General features: G+C 40.7%; 1 protein-coding gene across 1 annotated transcript in view; it reads right to left on the reverse strand.

Moving 5' to 3' along the window:
• LOC141787124 (noelin-2-like) overlaps positions 1-13737 on the reverse strand; it is a 44121-nt gene extending 30384 nt beyond the window's left edge. Inside the window, exons 1-2 of the mRNA XM_074665383.1 lie at positions 13154-13737; positions 1958-2107 (exon numbers count right to left, since the gene is read on the reverse strand). Of these exons, the coding sequence (XP_074521484.1) occupies positions 1958-2107; positions 13154-13297 (294 nt within the window). The 5' untranslated portion in view covers positions 13298-13737. The remainder of the gene's footprint in view (positions 1-1957; positions 2108-13153) is intronic.
• Positions 13738-14278: the final 541 nt, after the last annotated feature.

Raw genomic sequence — 14278 nt, forward strand, 5'->3', positions numbered from 1 at the left:
AAAAAAAATAAAAAATTAACAAAAAATAAATACAATTTAAAATTGTTAAAGAAAAAAACCCGATACTTTAATACATGTTTTTTTTTCTCCCACCCCTACAAAACATTGTATTTAATTTGGACCTAACATTGGACCTAAAAAAAATCAATGATGTTATCTGAGTTTAACCTCTAGAGAACTAGAATATATGAAGTCACCTTCACTCACAGCCACTGTTGAGTTATTTTGAACAAAAACGTGAAGCCATAACCTTTTTTTTTTCTTCATTTTGATTGCAAAGGCAGCCCGCTACCTCTTGGATTATTTAGTCTGGACAAACAGACCGACATGCTGACAGTCCCACTGTTGGAGTTGCTAAAAATAAACAGTGCTCCAAAAACAGATCAGTCTGTGTTGAGACTCTTTTTTTGGCATAAAGTGGGTCCAATTTAATCCTTTTAAAGAGAGAACTATGGATTATGCAAAATAAGGGAGACACTGCCTCTTTAATGGCTCCTTCAGTTTCTTAAATATGATTTCCTAAATCTTTAAGCACCACTGACAAAAATCCTTTTACCAAATTGTAACAGGAAGAAGCAGATGTCTCAGGGACAGATGACTAAACTGTGGATTAAATCAAAGGAAGAGTGAAGAAACTATGTCGTTGGGTCGTGTGAAATAAAATATTCAACTAGATCAGCTCAGTTACATGATTCAAAGTCACAAGGCTCATATTTCTCTTTGAAGGAGCTTCATATTAGATCCATTTATACATGAGGCACCATCTAAGAGTGTGATCCGCTCTAAAGGAGCAAACACGCTGATGCTTCATCTCATTAGCCACCCAGAAATATAACCAGATACTTCAAAACTCTTTTATATTGGATTAAAAACAAGCATAAAAGAAGGCATCCATTATGAAAATGACCCAGATACTCAGAAGTGATATGCAAACAAACAAACACTCAGGAAAATAACCCACCCACACATCTCCTGCTGTAACACATGCTGCCAGGCCGGAGATGAGCGGTACATGTGAGCACACACGTGAAGTTACACACAAACACACAATCACAGTAAGAATAGGTGTCACTTCTGAGAAATGCTGAGCTAATTAACATTCATTGTTTTACAGACGCCTCATGAGCGAGAAAGAAAGGAGGTAGTAACTGCAGATATTGTTCATCTCTTCTCTCTTCACTCACTCCCTCGTTGAGAAAGAACTGGATGAAACACTTGAAGGGAATCATGAAAAAAGGGAGTTATAATCCTCACAGTGCCGTAATCCATGTGCAAGAAGAAGGGTGAGTGTGTCCTGGTGTGTGAACCTCTTCATACTGCATGCTTTGGAAAATGTTTGCTGGCCCGAAAGTATTCAATAATTCATCAACTCCTGTCACAAATCACATTTATTTCTGTCTCAGGACGCATATATACGTTCAGAGAAATGTGCTTATGCAGCCAGATGCAAATCTGCACAGAAACACACACTTGTGCGCACGTTAAAGCCTACAAACACTCACACAGAAAGCTGCGTGCTGCATATAGAACTAAATGTTTCCTCCCCACACATCTGTCAGGGATTCCTTTGAGTTTAAACTCTTTTGGCATGTTGAATGACTGGGAGTCTTTAGAGGATACAGCTACTGATGTATCAGGAATACATCTGTCAGTGAGACCAGAGTGTGTGTGTGTGTGTGTGTGTGTGTGTGTGTGTGTGTGTGTGTGTGTGTGTGTGTGTGTGTGTGTGTGTGTGTGTGTGTGTGTGTGTGTGTGTGTGTCTTCATGTGTGTTTCTCCAAGTGTCAAAACAAAGAGACAGTCCAGTGAATATTTCATTCCAGTACGCTGCCTTTCCTTCCCGCTCAGCATCACAATGTTGACCGCTAAAACATGCAGGGACATACTGAAGAGCCAGACAAACACAAACAAACAAACAAACACAAAACACCAGCACAAACACCAGCACAAACTCACACCTGTTCAGTCAGCAGGCGTAGTTGTCGACTCCGAGGGTCTCGTTTGCAAAGGTTCCGTGCCGGAGCGACCACCGTGCAAACACACCTGCCGTCAGGATCCGAAGCCGTGCTGTACACCTGCCAGCCCTCCTCTGAGCCCGGGTACAAACCCTGCACACACAGAAACATACTCCATGTTAATGAAGACACTGCTGGGTAAACCTGTCAGCTGTGCATTCAACAGGAGAGAAGGTCAACAAAGACACACGTCGGGTAATTGCCTGCAAACATTTTTGGGCATGGAATACTGTCTGCACTCTGAGGCAGATTTTAGCAAATGCTTTTTCAATCCATCAGTTAATCAAGGACTTAAGTCTTCCATAAGTTTTCCCAAAACGTGTCTTATAAACCTTGTATTACCATCCATAGTGATCCCAGTATTTTGTTTAAACACTCCTCATCTTCAGTGCTGAAAATCAACTCCATCAAGAGTTTTGAAAAAATGTTGGTAACTTATTAACTGATTAAATTGTTTAACAATGTTAAAACAGCTCTGAGATGAAGTAAACCAGTGTTATGACTTTTTATAAAATCTAACCAAAAAAATGTTATTTGAACTCATCATTGACTAATATAAGATAGAAATGAGGCTGTAAATGTAAATAGCTCAGTTTAGCACTCAGAAACTACCCAGTAAAACTTTCTCACCTTTGCAATTTGACCAGTCTGTTAGATACATTTTTTGTTACTGAAGGCCTTAAATTCTGGACACACAGTGTCTGAGCTGTGTCTGAGCCACCCAACACTAGCTGGAGCTGGAGCTCCAAATGAAGATGACAAATACTGTAGCTTGCTGTGTATGTCCACAAATGGCAATAAGCAGTTGTATATAGGCTGTTTCTGGTTCAACTAGCATTTAACCACTGGACCATGCCGTACATGACCAGCACAGGCACAAGGCTGTTAATATGCTGGGCTGGAGAAGCCAGCAACCTCCAGTCTAAATACATGAGGCAATGCAGAAGTGCTGAAATCTGCAGTTTGTTGAGTGTCGGCTTGAGGCTAGCCAGAAACCGCTGAAACTTTGAGCCAAAAAGGACAGTTTTTAGGGGTAGTCTGGTACAAAAAATGTCTCTTATCTGTGCACATTGTACAGGAAGAGAATTTTTTCTCAACTCCGCAATTTAGAAGATATCAAGATGATAAATCTATCCAATCAGAGGCTCAGCTGATTAACAGGCTGGCGTCTTATAGCTGTTAGTGAGGAGGCTTAAAGCCCACCTCATTTCCAATATGGCTCCTGCCAATGATTTCAAACTCTGTTTTCAAAAACAGGCAACAACTCCTTTTATTAACCTTAAAAAACCCTCAAAAACTGCAATTTATATTTATTTTGTTTCTGAATTTACATATTTCAAAACACTAGGTAGTCTGAACTACGTATTGCCAACTGAGTAAGTGGTAAAAAGATGGAAATGTTAAAGCATGGGCTGCACAGTGGCGCAACGGTTGGCGCCGCAGCCTCACAGCAAGGAGGTCACCGGTTTTCGTGGGTTTTCTCCGGGTCCTCCTGCTTCCTCTCACAATCCAAAAACATGTGCATTAGGTTAATTGAGCACTCTAAATTGTCCCTAGGTGTGAGTGTGTGTGTGAATGGTTGTCTGTCTATGTGTCACCCCTGTGATCAACTGGCGTCCAGTTCAGGGTGTACCCCGCCTCTCGCCCAATGACAGCTGGGATAGGCTCCAGCCACCTGCGACCCTGAACAGGATAAGCGGTTCAGAAAGTAAATGAATTAATGAATGTCAAAGCATCAGTGGATGTAAAATTTATTATTACTTTGAGCTGGATACAAATATTTACGGGTTAAGAACTAAATCTTGTGCTCTCTCAGTCTATGTAAAGCTAATGGCTTTAATTTCTTCTTAGAAATCCATTTTTTATCTATTGAAAAAGCAGACCATGTGTCCTATTACATCCACAGATTGTGAACATGACAAGACCATGCACTCTGATACCACACACCCATCAAATGTGCTGCTATCATCTGCAAACAACACAAGCTCTGCAGGCACAAGGGTGTTATGGAATAATGTGCCCTGAGTCACATCCCCCAAGGAGCAGCATCCCTTCAGGCAGCGTATGAATCCTGCTGCACATATACAGTAGGAAAAAAAAGGCTCAGAGCAAAGGTAAAGAGTTACAGCACATCAGAACTTCAAAGACCCCCTGTTTCAAAGTCTGTATTTTGACATGAGAATGACAATATAACAAATAATTCTAAGAGGCAGTCATGCAGTGCTTTTCTGCAGGGTGGATAAAGGGACTGTTGAAGTTGTATTAAACCCTTGTGTTTGCATTTTTATCTGTTTTATGATGCTGTTTTTGGTTACTTTGATGTGAATCTATTTTTCGCAAAGTGTTTTTCACAAGAAATCAATGAGGCATTGTGTGAGGCTTTTTTTAGTAGATCTATCACATCACTTCTTCCTCCCATCCCAGAGTGCTATTCAGGTCAGGCTGAATTTAGACGGGCGGACAAATATTTTCTTTTATCACATTTTTTGTCTATTTTCATCGCACTGGAAAATCTCAGCAGGATTTTAGGAGCTCTCTGCGAGACACGTTTTGTAATTCAAGTGTCCATCCAGGTTTGTCAGGAAGTGACTGTGTGCTCTCTTTGCACTATTGTACCAGACTACACCACAGACATCTGTAACTGAATTGGATATTTCTCATTTGTAGCTTAAATCAGCCGTGACATCTTCCACACGTCTGCGTCCAGCAAAGCTATCAGCAGTACTGGAGAGACTCCATCCCCGGGTCCACAGCCAGAGCTGCTGTTGTCCCTGGCAAAAAGTCCCCAGCTCCCCAGAGTGTCCAGAAAAGATTTCCTACCAACTCACAGTCCACAGCAGAGTATGAATCTGCTTCTACTCTCAGTAAACCACAGATTGAGTTCAGAATTAATCATCTTCTGTTTACTTACAATTGATTTTCTATAGACAAACAAACAAAAATAACATCCATTATGGTCGTTAAATGTTTGATACTCTTCTTAACAGTACAGGGTTTGAGATTGAAAGTCATATATTCAAGCTGCTGCAGGTGGTCAAGTTAGATATTGAGATAAAGTAAAGAGATGATTAAGAACAAAGCAAGCAAGTTGAGATGTTATTTGTCAGTTTGTCAAATGTTACTTGATGACTTTTTCAAAATTAGAACTGTTCACAGCAAAAATAAGATTCAGATCCTCATTTTCTGGCAGCTAAGAAGTTAACCAAGGGGCAAATCCAGTTATAAAATAAGGTCTATGCAGAAGTGCTGAAAGCTGCACTTTGTCAAGTGTCCACTCGAGGCTGGCTGAAGAAAGACCAGAAACGACAAACACATCAAGCTGAAAACAAAAAGAAAAAAAAGACTTGTGCAGCATTAAAATAAATGTACATATTGGCTAAAAAAACGGCTTCGGTCTGAAAAGATCATTTTTCTATTAGCACACACTGTACGGGGGTAATTTTTTTTTTTTTACTTGGCACTTCATAAGATGTAAAAATCACAAGTTTGCCCAATCAGAGGCACAGCTTACGTGACTGGCAGGTCTGGTACCCTGAAGCTGTTAGTCAAGAGGCTCAGAGCCCGCCTCTTGAATCCAAATCAAATATGGCCTCTGTTGACAAATGGCTTTGTTACTCAGGAGCAGATGGATATTAAAGATATAGTACTAAAGTTTAACATTCTGGTGATGGACTACCCTACAATTTATGTATTGTTTTTGTGGACTGTAGATTATAAAGTTACTCATCTGTATTGCCAAGTATATCATCTTTGTATTACTTTATATTATATACTATTATACCATCAATACATATTATAGCATATTTTAACACATTAACTGAAAACCATCATAACTTTGTTAAAAAGAATAAATAAATGAAGAGAATCAAAATTTCTATTAGCTTTGGGTCACAATACAGCTAGGGAAATAAGAAACCAATATTTAACCCCTTAAGACCCAGCATCCACATATGTGGACATAACATTTCTGCCTCTCAGACCCATGATACTTCATTTTAAAAACTTTGGCCTATTAGCCACTTTTAAAGACACTGCCCACATCATCTTTTGGTGATGTCATAACATTACACCCATTATAGTGGAAAAAAAAAAACGTGTTTAAGTTCAATAACACTAAAAACAAACAACTAATTGAGATCTCATAACAAAAATAATCAAACTTCCTGTGCAATGACCAAGTTCAGTTTTCATAAGGTCTTAATTATCTCACATAGCAAGGTGAATTAAAAAATGCACACCTTATAAAAGCTTGGGTCTTAAGAGGATAAACTGAGAATTAAAAAGTATACATTTAATTCGTTGACGAAAACTGGTGATTGGAATTTGAACAGTGTAAGTGTAGACAAATATTGCAGGTTAATCAGAAACTAAGAGGGGTTTCAACTTAAGACTCTATATAGAATGGATAGGATGGCTATGCCTTTTACCATTGTAGGGTTTTGAAGTCAAAATACCCCCATCACAGCCACCATCATTGTGTTGCCAGTCTGCACAGTAGAGACGATGGGGAACTCTGAGTGGAGCTGGGTGACAAAAAAATGTCTTTTTTTCCTTTTGAAAATCTAACCTCTTTTTGGCTCTCCCTCCTGACATATTTTACAGTTTCTGAAAAAACTACACAAGAACGGAAACTGTCAATCATCGTTCAATGTGATGTAAAACCTTCAATCAGATGTGAGAAACATTTCCAAGAGGTGTATTAATTTTTTTAAGTTTGATCACAGCTCATCTGGAATGACAGGGAGATGGAATTTTTTTTTTTTACCTTTACTGCAGCCAGTCAACAGGGGGAGCAGTTTGTTTGGCAACTTCAAGCCGAGCAAGATGATGTCTATTTTATTTACAGTCAATGGTTTCACCTGCCTGTATGTAAGAGACTAACCAGGCGTTCACACCAAAAGATGCAAAAGAGGCAAAAGCGGCAAGCACGCAAGAAGTTAATTCATTTTCAATGAGAGCCTGGCGTCCTGAGTGGCTAAAGCAGCTAAAGCAGCTAAAGCAGCTAAAGCAGCTAAAGCGTCTAAAGCGGCACCAGGTGAAAAGTTGAGCCTTGGTCAACTTTATGGTAATTAGCTATGACGCAGTTCAGCAGCAAACGGTGGCAACCAATCAGAGTAGGGCTGTCCTTCCACCGAGCGGGCCCTACAGAACAAGACATGTAACTTTGGTTCCTAGTTCCATCTCGGATACTGAAAAGCTCATAAATTGTGTTCAGGCTCATCCTATTCATTTTAATGTCCGCCTTTTTGGCTACTGCGACCAACAACATGTGCAATGAAGTCTGTGGCAAAGATGTAGCCTAGCCTAGCATGCAAGCATTTCTTGTTTCATCTGAATGAGATGACACCAGGGCCCCAGACTAACTTTTTCAGCAACGATCTGAGGTTTATGCCGGGGAAAACAGGTTACTTTTATTATCAAACAGTGTCCGGCTGGATCCTTCTGGATCCATCTGTGGATAGCTTCGTACCGGACTGTGCGCCAGGATCTGAACGTACGCTGGTGACCTGGTTTTCACTTGCTCCACTCGTGACTGATTAGATGGTGATTTTACATTATGTTCATGCCATGCTTTAAACTGAAGTTGAACAACAGCAAGCAGCTGCAGCTGTGAGGAAGTCCGCTGTGCGGATCCTTTAAATGACTAGAGCGATTTTACTTTGACGTCAGTCACGTGACAAGCGGCCAAAGCGGCTAAATTATTTTGCCACTTTGGCTGCTGTCCACTTTCTTGGGCCTGCTTGCCGCTTTTGCCTCTTTTGGTGTGAACCCACAGTAACATACGGAGAATAACATACAGTTGTAAGATAGCCAAATTTTGGTGCCTCCATGCGTAGTTAGCCTCTGGAGCACCCTTTTTTTTGGGTGTGACATAATTTTGAAAATACTTTACTTTTTTTCAGTATCTTACACATTTGGTCTTGTGAACCTTGGATTAGTTATCAGTGGTTTAACAAAAAACCTGATGCGTTTTAAAGGGGGTCATTTAAAAGGACGAAAAACAAAAGGATGATTGTTTTATTCTGCCTTGAGTCTTCACATTACCCACTCCATAGGTCTCCTTTGAGCTGAAAACTCACCATTCTCATAGTCGATCTTTTAAATGACTAACTATCCTTTGCCAAACAGCATACAGTAAGAAATATGTAAGATCTTGTCTTTGAAAACAACACTGTTTAAAGCTTAAATGGGGAATTCAAATCTCATAATTCTAGATGAGCATTAAAGTAAAAACTTTTCAGTGTTTTACATTCAGTGGTGTTAAAACTGTAGCAAAAGTATTTGTGTTGCTGTTGTGTTGTGCTGATGATTTAACTTAATAGAGAAAGTGTGAATACTTGATGAGATCAACATCCTTTTTGAGGTGATTTCAAGGCTACCATGGCACTGATGATCATAAATAGTCCTAAAAAAACACCTTGGCTGTTACATAATGACACGTGTTTCTGTTTTTAATCTTTGGAGTTATTTGGGGCCTCATTAGAAAGTGCTGAGGTGACGTGTTTTGTTCCCTGAGGTCCAGGCGTCTGACCAAAAGTCCCATCACGTGATAAATGAGAGCACATGTGAGCTCATTTCAGGGAGGTTTAAGCAGGTCTTTTGTTTGACCTACTTATTTTCAACATTTTGGAACGATACAAAAGAATGGCTCTATGCCTGCACACCAGCCTGTCACAATAATCTCACTGAGAAGCTGCCCTACAAACCCTGGGAAAGAAAAAAAAACAGCAGGGAAGAAAGCTGGGAGGATGGAGGAGGGAGGGAGGAAGGGGTGATGGAGACCTGGAAGGAAACATTCGGTAAATCAATCAGCTGTGTTTGGTGTTAACCTTGACGTCATGTTGAAAGTGAAGGTGATGGGGGTAGGAGGGTTTAAACAGGAAGACGTGGATAGGGTGAGAATATAAGCATTGTCTGGTTAAAATCCTGCCTGTAATTAAACAGAGGAGGACAAATTGATCATTTCTCTCAAGGCAAAGAGAATCAAAATCTACTCAGGGTGATCAGCTGATTTTGATCAGTGCAAGATAAATAAATGTGTTTATTATGAGAGAATAGACATGAGCTGGCTAAATTCCTGATACACCTGAAGAGACGGTCAAAGGCTGACAAAACGAGCTTCAACTCTTCAAAATGTATTACAGCTAATTTTACACACGAGTCTAAATCTGTTCTTCCAGCAGGAGGGAGAAGTTCTGCAGGACATATATGGAAATACAGGAGAGTAATGTGGCTAATTAAAAAAGCTTATAATGCTAATGTACATAAAAATACTTTGAAAGGTGAGCAATCAATATCTCAAAAAATTAACTCTCAAGCAAAAGTCCTGAACCAAAGCAGTCAGCTGAGGGTAATAGCTGAAGATAGCACAAAAACACGATTGGTAATCTTTACTACTGAGCTGAAAAAAAAAAACACGCAAAAGTTATGGATAATGTAATGAAGAGCTTTTAATAAATAATGTTGAATTTAAGGCTTCAGTTACTTTATATCAGACTGATGATGCCGATGACTAACACAGACGTTCACTTCTTCCTCTGAGCTGTACTCATTTCTAGTCTTCCTTTGGGTGTTTCTTCCAGTGCCAACACTACATCACAGTAGTGTTGAGCTTGCAAGGAAAGAAATATGACAAACTCACAGAGCACTGTCCTTTAAAAATAATATACCACATGAAAACACCCGTCAATAATGACAGAGGCTGAGGCGGTGTGGCAGCAAGGCCGTATCCACCCACCTTTGACTTTTATAAGCAGGATAATGTGAAAATGGAGCTTGAAAGAAAATAGATCAATAAGCAGACACAAGGGCAGTGGATTGAATTAAAACACAGAGGAATATGGAATGGATAATGTTCACATGGAGCTCTGAGGAAAAGGATTTATGTCAGCACATTGCTTTAGTGAATAGATTATGTTGCTAGACAGAGAATTTGGGGATGGATAATATTAAATATGGACATTAAAGGGTAATAAAATAAGTTCAAATAGACATTTGAAGGGAACACAGTGTTAATACTTCATGAGACCGTAAAGAATAACTTCAAATGCAGAGCTTCAGGTTATGGATAATGATAAAGAGGGGTATTGTGCTTTTTCAGGCTTTATGCAGTCTCTCTTGCACTCTTTTTGTAACTTTACACGATAAACAGATCAAGAAATGCATATTTTTCCTCACACTAATTCTTAACAAAATTACTTCAGCCTGTGAAAGGCTTAATTTAAGCTGCTGTCTCTTTAAGACTGTCCACTCTGCAAACCCCCATCTTTCATATTGGCCAGCCCTCTGGGGGCCAGTCAGGGTAGAGCTATCGGCAGACCTTGGTGTTTGAAGCCTGCCCCTCCCATGTCTTCAGCCGTGTTTCCACCAAGCAGACCGGTTTGGTTCGTCTCGGTACGGCGTGCTTTTTGCGGCGTTTCCACTGACTCATCCCGGGACGGATCCCTAAAAACGGAGACGAGCCAACCTACTTTTTTGGGACCCTTCCGTATGGGTGCCAGACTGCACCGATCCGCTCTCGGAAGGTGGAGCAACACACTGCAGACCGTTAATTGGTCAAAAGAATCGTCACTTACCCCGACAGCGGCTGCATTTCTCCTGGCAGCACACAGTCTTCTCTGAAACAAAGCTTGATTGCTCTTTGTAAGAGAGAGCTATATGTCAATCACAGAGAGGACGAAATGCTGCATGTCTTCCATCTATGCTCTTTGTTTACTGTGTCGCGTTTTTCTTCTTTGTTGCATTTATTAGCGGGGTAAGCTGCTACTGCGTCACGCTATTGTTTAACAGCTGCGGCTTCCGGCATCCGGCTTACACGCCGCCCACCACAAGGGGGCACGGTTTTGCTGTGGAAACACAAATGGGATCAGGCTTAACTGTACCAAACCGTCCCAAACCGTACTGAACCGACCCTAACTGCTTGGTGGAAACACAGCTTTATGAACCAGTCAGGGAATCCTTATGCAATGACCTCATTATTTGAGCCGGTCTCATGAACATCTTACAGCGCTTTTTAAGAACAAATCATTTTAAGCCATTTAAAGACAGGGTCAGAGATTTCCGCAATAAATAAATTTGTAGCAGCTTAAAAATCTGCATTTTGTATTCAGTATTGTAATTTTTCCATGTTTAAAGAATGGGAGAGAATATTGCCCCTTCTTAAAGGAAGAGAACTAATGGTATGGGATAACAATGAAACAAAGACCCCAATGTTATGGATAGTATTACAACAGAGGTAAATAAGTGAAAATGTTAAAACAGAGAACTTGAGGTAAAAGTTTGTACAACACAAGGAGTTAAGGTCTCATATTAAGCTTAAGTAGAGTTTTAGGGGATGAAAATCATTATAAAGGGCCAGACGGGAAGAGATATCTTCAATGCCGAGATGATAACAGATATTGTTAAAAATGGAGAGGTGAAGGTAATGAACAAATTTAAATATAAGAAAGGATCAGAGTTAACACAGAGCTACAGCTAATGTTAGAACAGAGAGGTAAAAATCATTAATACAGAGTATGTAATTTTTGAATCAGTAAACAGATAAAATCCAAATGATGAGTTGAAAGAAATGCATTACCTCTTACAATAAAAGTTGGATGACAGTTCATAATTAAATCTTAAAGTCAGGTACATGTGGTTTTAACAGTTTGCTGCAGCTTACTGTGTTGAGCCAAAAAGGGTAGCAAAAAATGCTTATAAAAATCAACTTATAAAAAATGACTTAATGCTTGAAGAGAGCAAAACTCAACATAAATGCTTACATTACGTTACCTAACAAATTTGATTATAGTGTTAAACCAGTGCCCAGTTCATGATAATATATAGAGTTATTGAATGTAATTAAAAGACAATATTTGCGTTAAAAGAGCTTCAGTTCAGAAAACAGTTCAGTAGATGCATTCTGAACATGACAGGTGGAGGGAATAAAGCACATGAGCCCCTCTGACAGAACAGAGAACATCAAACAGAAGAGGTTTGAACTCCTGATCTAACACAATCACATTCAGCCGCCAGAGTGATTCACAGAAACACAGCAGAGTAAGATTTAAGACGTTCTCTGTCCATCATCCTCTGAAGCAGCAAGAAGGAGCAACACTGCACCACTTACATCTCCATCTGTTCCCAGCCAGCTCTTGTGTGTGTGTGTGTGTGTGTGTGTGTGTGTGTGTGTGTGTGTGTGTGTGTGTGTGTGTGTGTGTGTGTGTGTGTGTGTGTGTGTGTGCGCGTGCGTGCGTGCGTGTGTGTGTGTGTGTGTCTGTGGTTGCGTGTAGGCGTCTGCTTGCATCAGACTGTGTGCACTTTGCTGAACTTGCAAAGTACAGCCACGCAGCAGCTGTGAGGTGCCTCTCAAGCCAGAGAGCTAAATCATGCAAAGCCCAGAGCATGCACTAACACACACACACACAGACACACAGGAAACACACACACAAGAAACCTGTGCACACGTCCTGGGGTTTCCAATGTGTTGCTAAGGCAACAAATTGCCGGCTGTCCCGGGTGAGTCGGTCTACCCCAGGAGAAATATCCCCCCAGGAAGTCATCAAGGGGCCAATCCCATTAATCCTCTGAAAACACAGCAGCCCTGTGTGTGTGTTTGTGTGTTTGTGTGCAGTGTTTGAAGTGTAGCAGAGGTTGCAAACTGCACGTGCTCTTTCTGACTCATATCAACCGATAATGTTAATACATTTATTCATCCTCATATGCTCTACTTTAAATGTTACTCACAATTAGCATCACTAAGCCATCTTGACTAATCCCTTTCTTTTTGGTCTATTTTCTGCATCAAAGAGGGGATCAGATATCGTCTGCATATACGCCAAATTTAAATGTGTGGATCTATGGGTTTCGTTCCCTTTTCTTTCTTGATTCTGGATCCTATTAAAGCAATTTCTCTCTTATTAGTCACACGAACGAGAGCTTATGCGATTACATGAATCACACAAAGAGTGGGTACTGATGTGAACAAAACAGCTGATTGAAGCATGTGTGAGAATGCTGAGAGAATACCAGATAACTTCAGCTCCTGGGAGACTGGGTGCTGTTTGGACTCCCAGGCAGTTATATCAGAGCTAAAGTTCAAGTGAGAAAAAAAACGCTTCAGTGAGTGTGTCTTAGTGTGAATGTTTAAAGAATACGTACACTGACAATCCGCTCATGAGTGCCATCCGGGGAGATGATGGTTCCATTGAGTCCAACAAGCGACGGCAAAGTCTGGGACATCCAGTTAGTGACCATAGCCATGGTGCTGAGCACCGCACCGATCTTTAACATGGGGACACTCATACTGATGCACACATATCCATACACCACACACAAACAGAGACTCTTGCTTGCTCACACACAGTCCAAACTGTTGACAGCAGTCATGCTACAAAGAGCAGGTGCTAAACATGATGCTACAGGTTAAAAAAAATTAAAAGGTAACACAAAAAAAAATCCAGAGTCAGTGTTTTGTGCCAAAGCAAGTCCAAGTCTCAAGTCCTGCACTGCCACAGGTTAAAGAATAAATCCTGCAGCACAAGATACTCCAGATTCCTCCATGTGAAACCACATCAAGTCCAAACATCCACAACCTGCTCAGGCTGCAGGAGATGCTCCTGGAAACAGCTGGTTAGATCCCACTGAGCTATGTGTGTGTGTGTGTGAGAGAGAGAGAGCAAGAGAGAGTGTGTGTGGGTCTCCTGGAGTACTTCCTCCGCCTGGCAGTAAGACGCTGTGGCTGAGCCAGCGCTGCTCTCTCATTTATCCACTAACTCTCTGCCTCTCCCTCCACCCTCCACCTCCTCTTTCTCTCTTAGACTCACTCCTCCATCCCTCCACATGATATCACTCATTCCCTCAGATCATTCATTAAAAAAAGCCTGATCATTGGATTAATTTGAAATAAAAAGCATGTAACCTTTATCTTTCTCTCTTTTTTTTTGCCTGTTTTATTACTCAAACCTATTTTCCACTATTTTTCTCCACATCTCTCCTCCTTTCTTTCTTTCTTTTCCTCAGTGAGAGAGCTCACTGATTTAGATTCCTGTGCGTCCTTTCCCCCTCTCTTTCCTTTTTATTGATTAAATGCAAAACGCCTACATGAAAGCACAACGATGTGGATTGACCTGTCCCCAGCCTGTGTGTCTGTGTGCGTTTGGGTTTCTGTTCCATGGGTCAACTGGTGCAACACTGCCATCGTGTGGTCAGCCACATCTGCAAACTCTAAACTCTGTATGCAAACTGTCTTAAAACTGGGTCTGGTTGAAACTTGAGCAGAAGTAC

The sequence above is a fragment of the Halichoeres trimaculatus genome, unplaced genomic scaffold (genome assembly GCF_033239565.1).
Source record: "Halichoeres trimaculatus isolate MK-OKI-2021-1 unplaced genomic scaffold, fHalTri1.1 fHalTri1_scaffold_2, whole genome shotgun sequence".
NCBI classification, from domain to species: domain Eukaryota; kingdom Metazoa; phylum Chordata; class Actinopteri; order Labriformes; family Labridae; genus Halichoeres; species Halichoeres trimaculatus.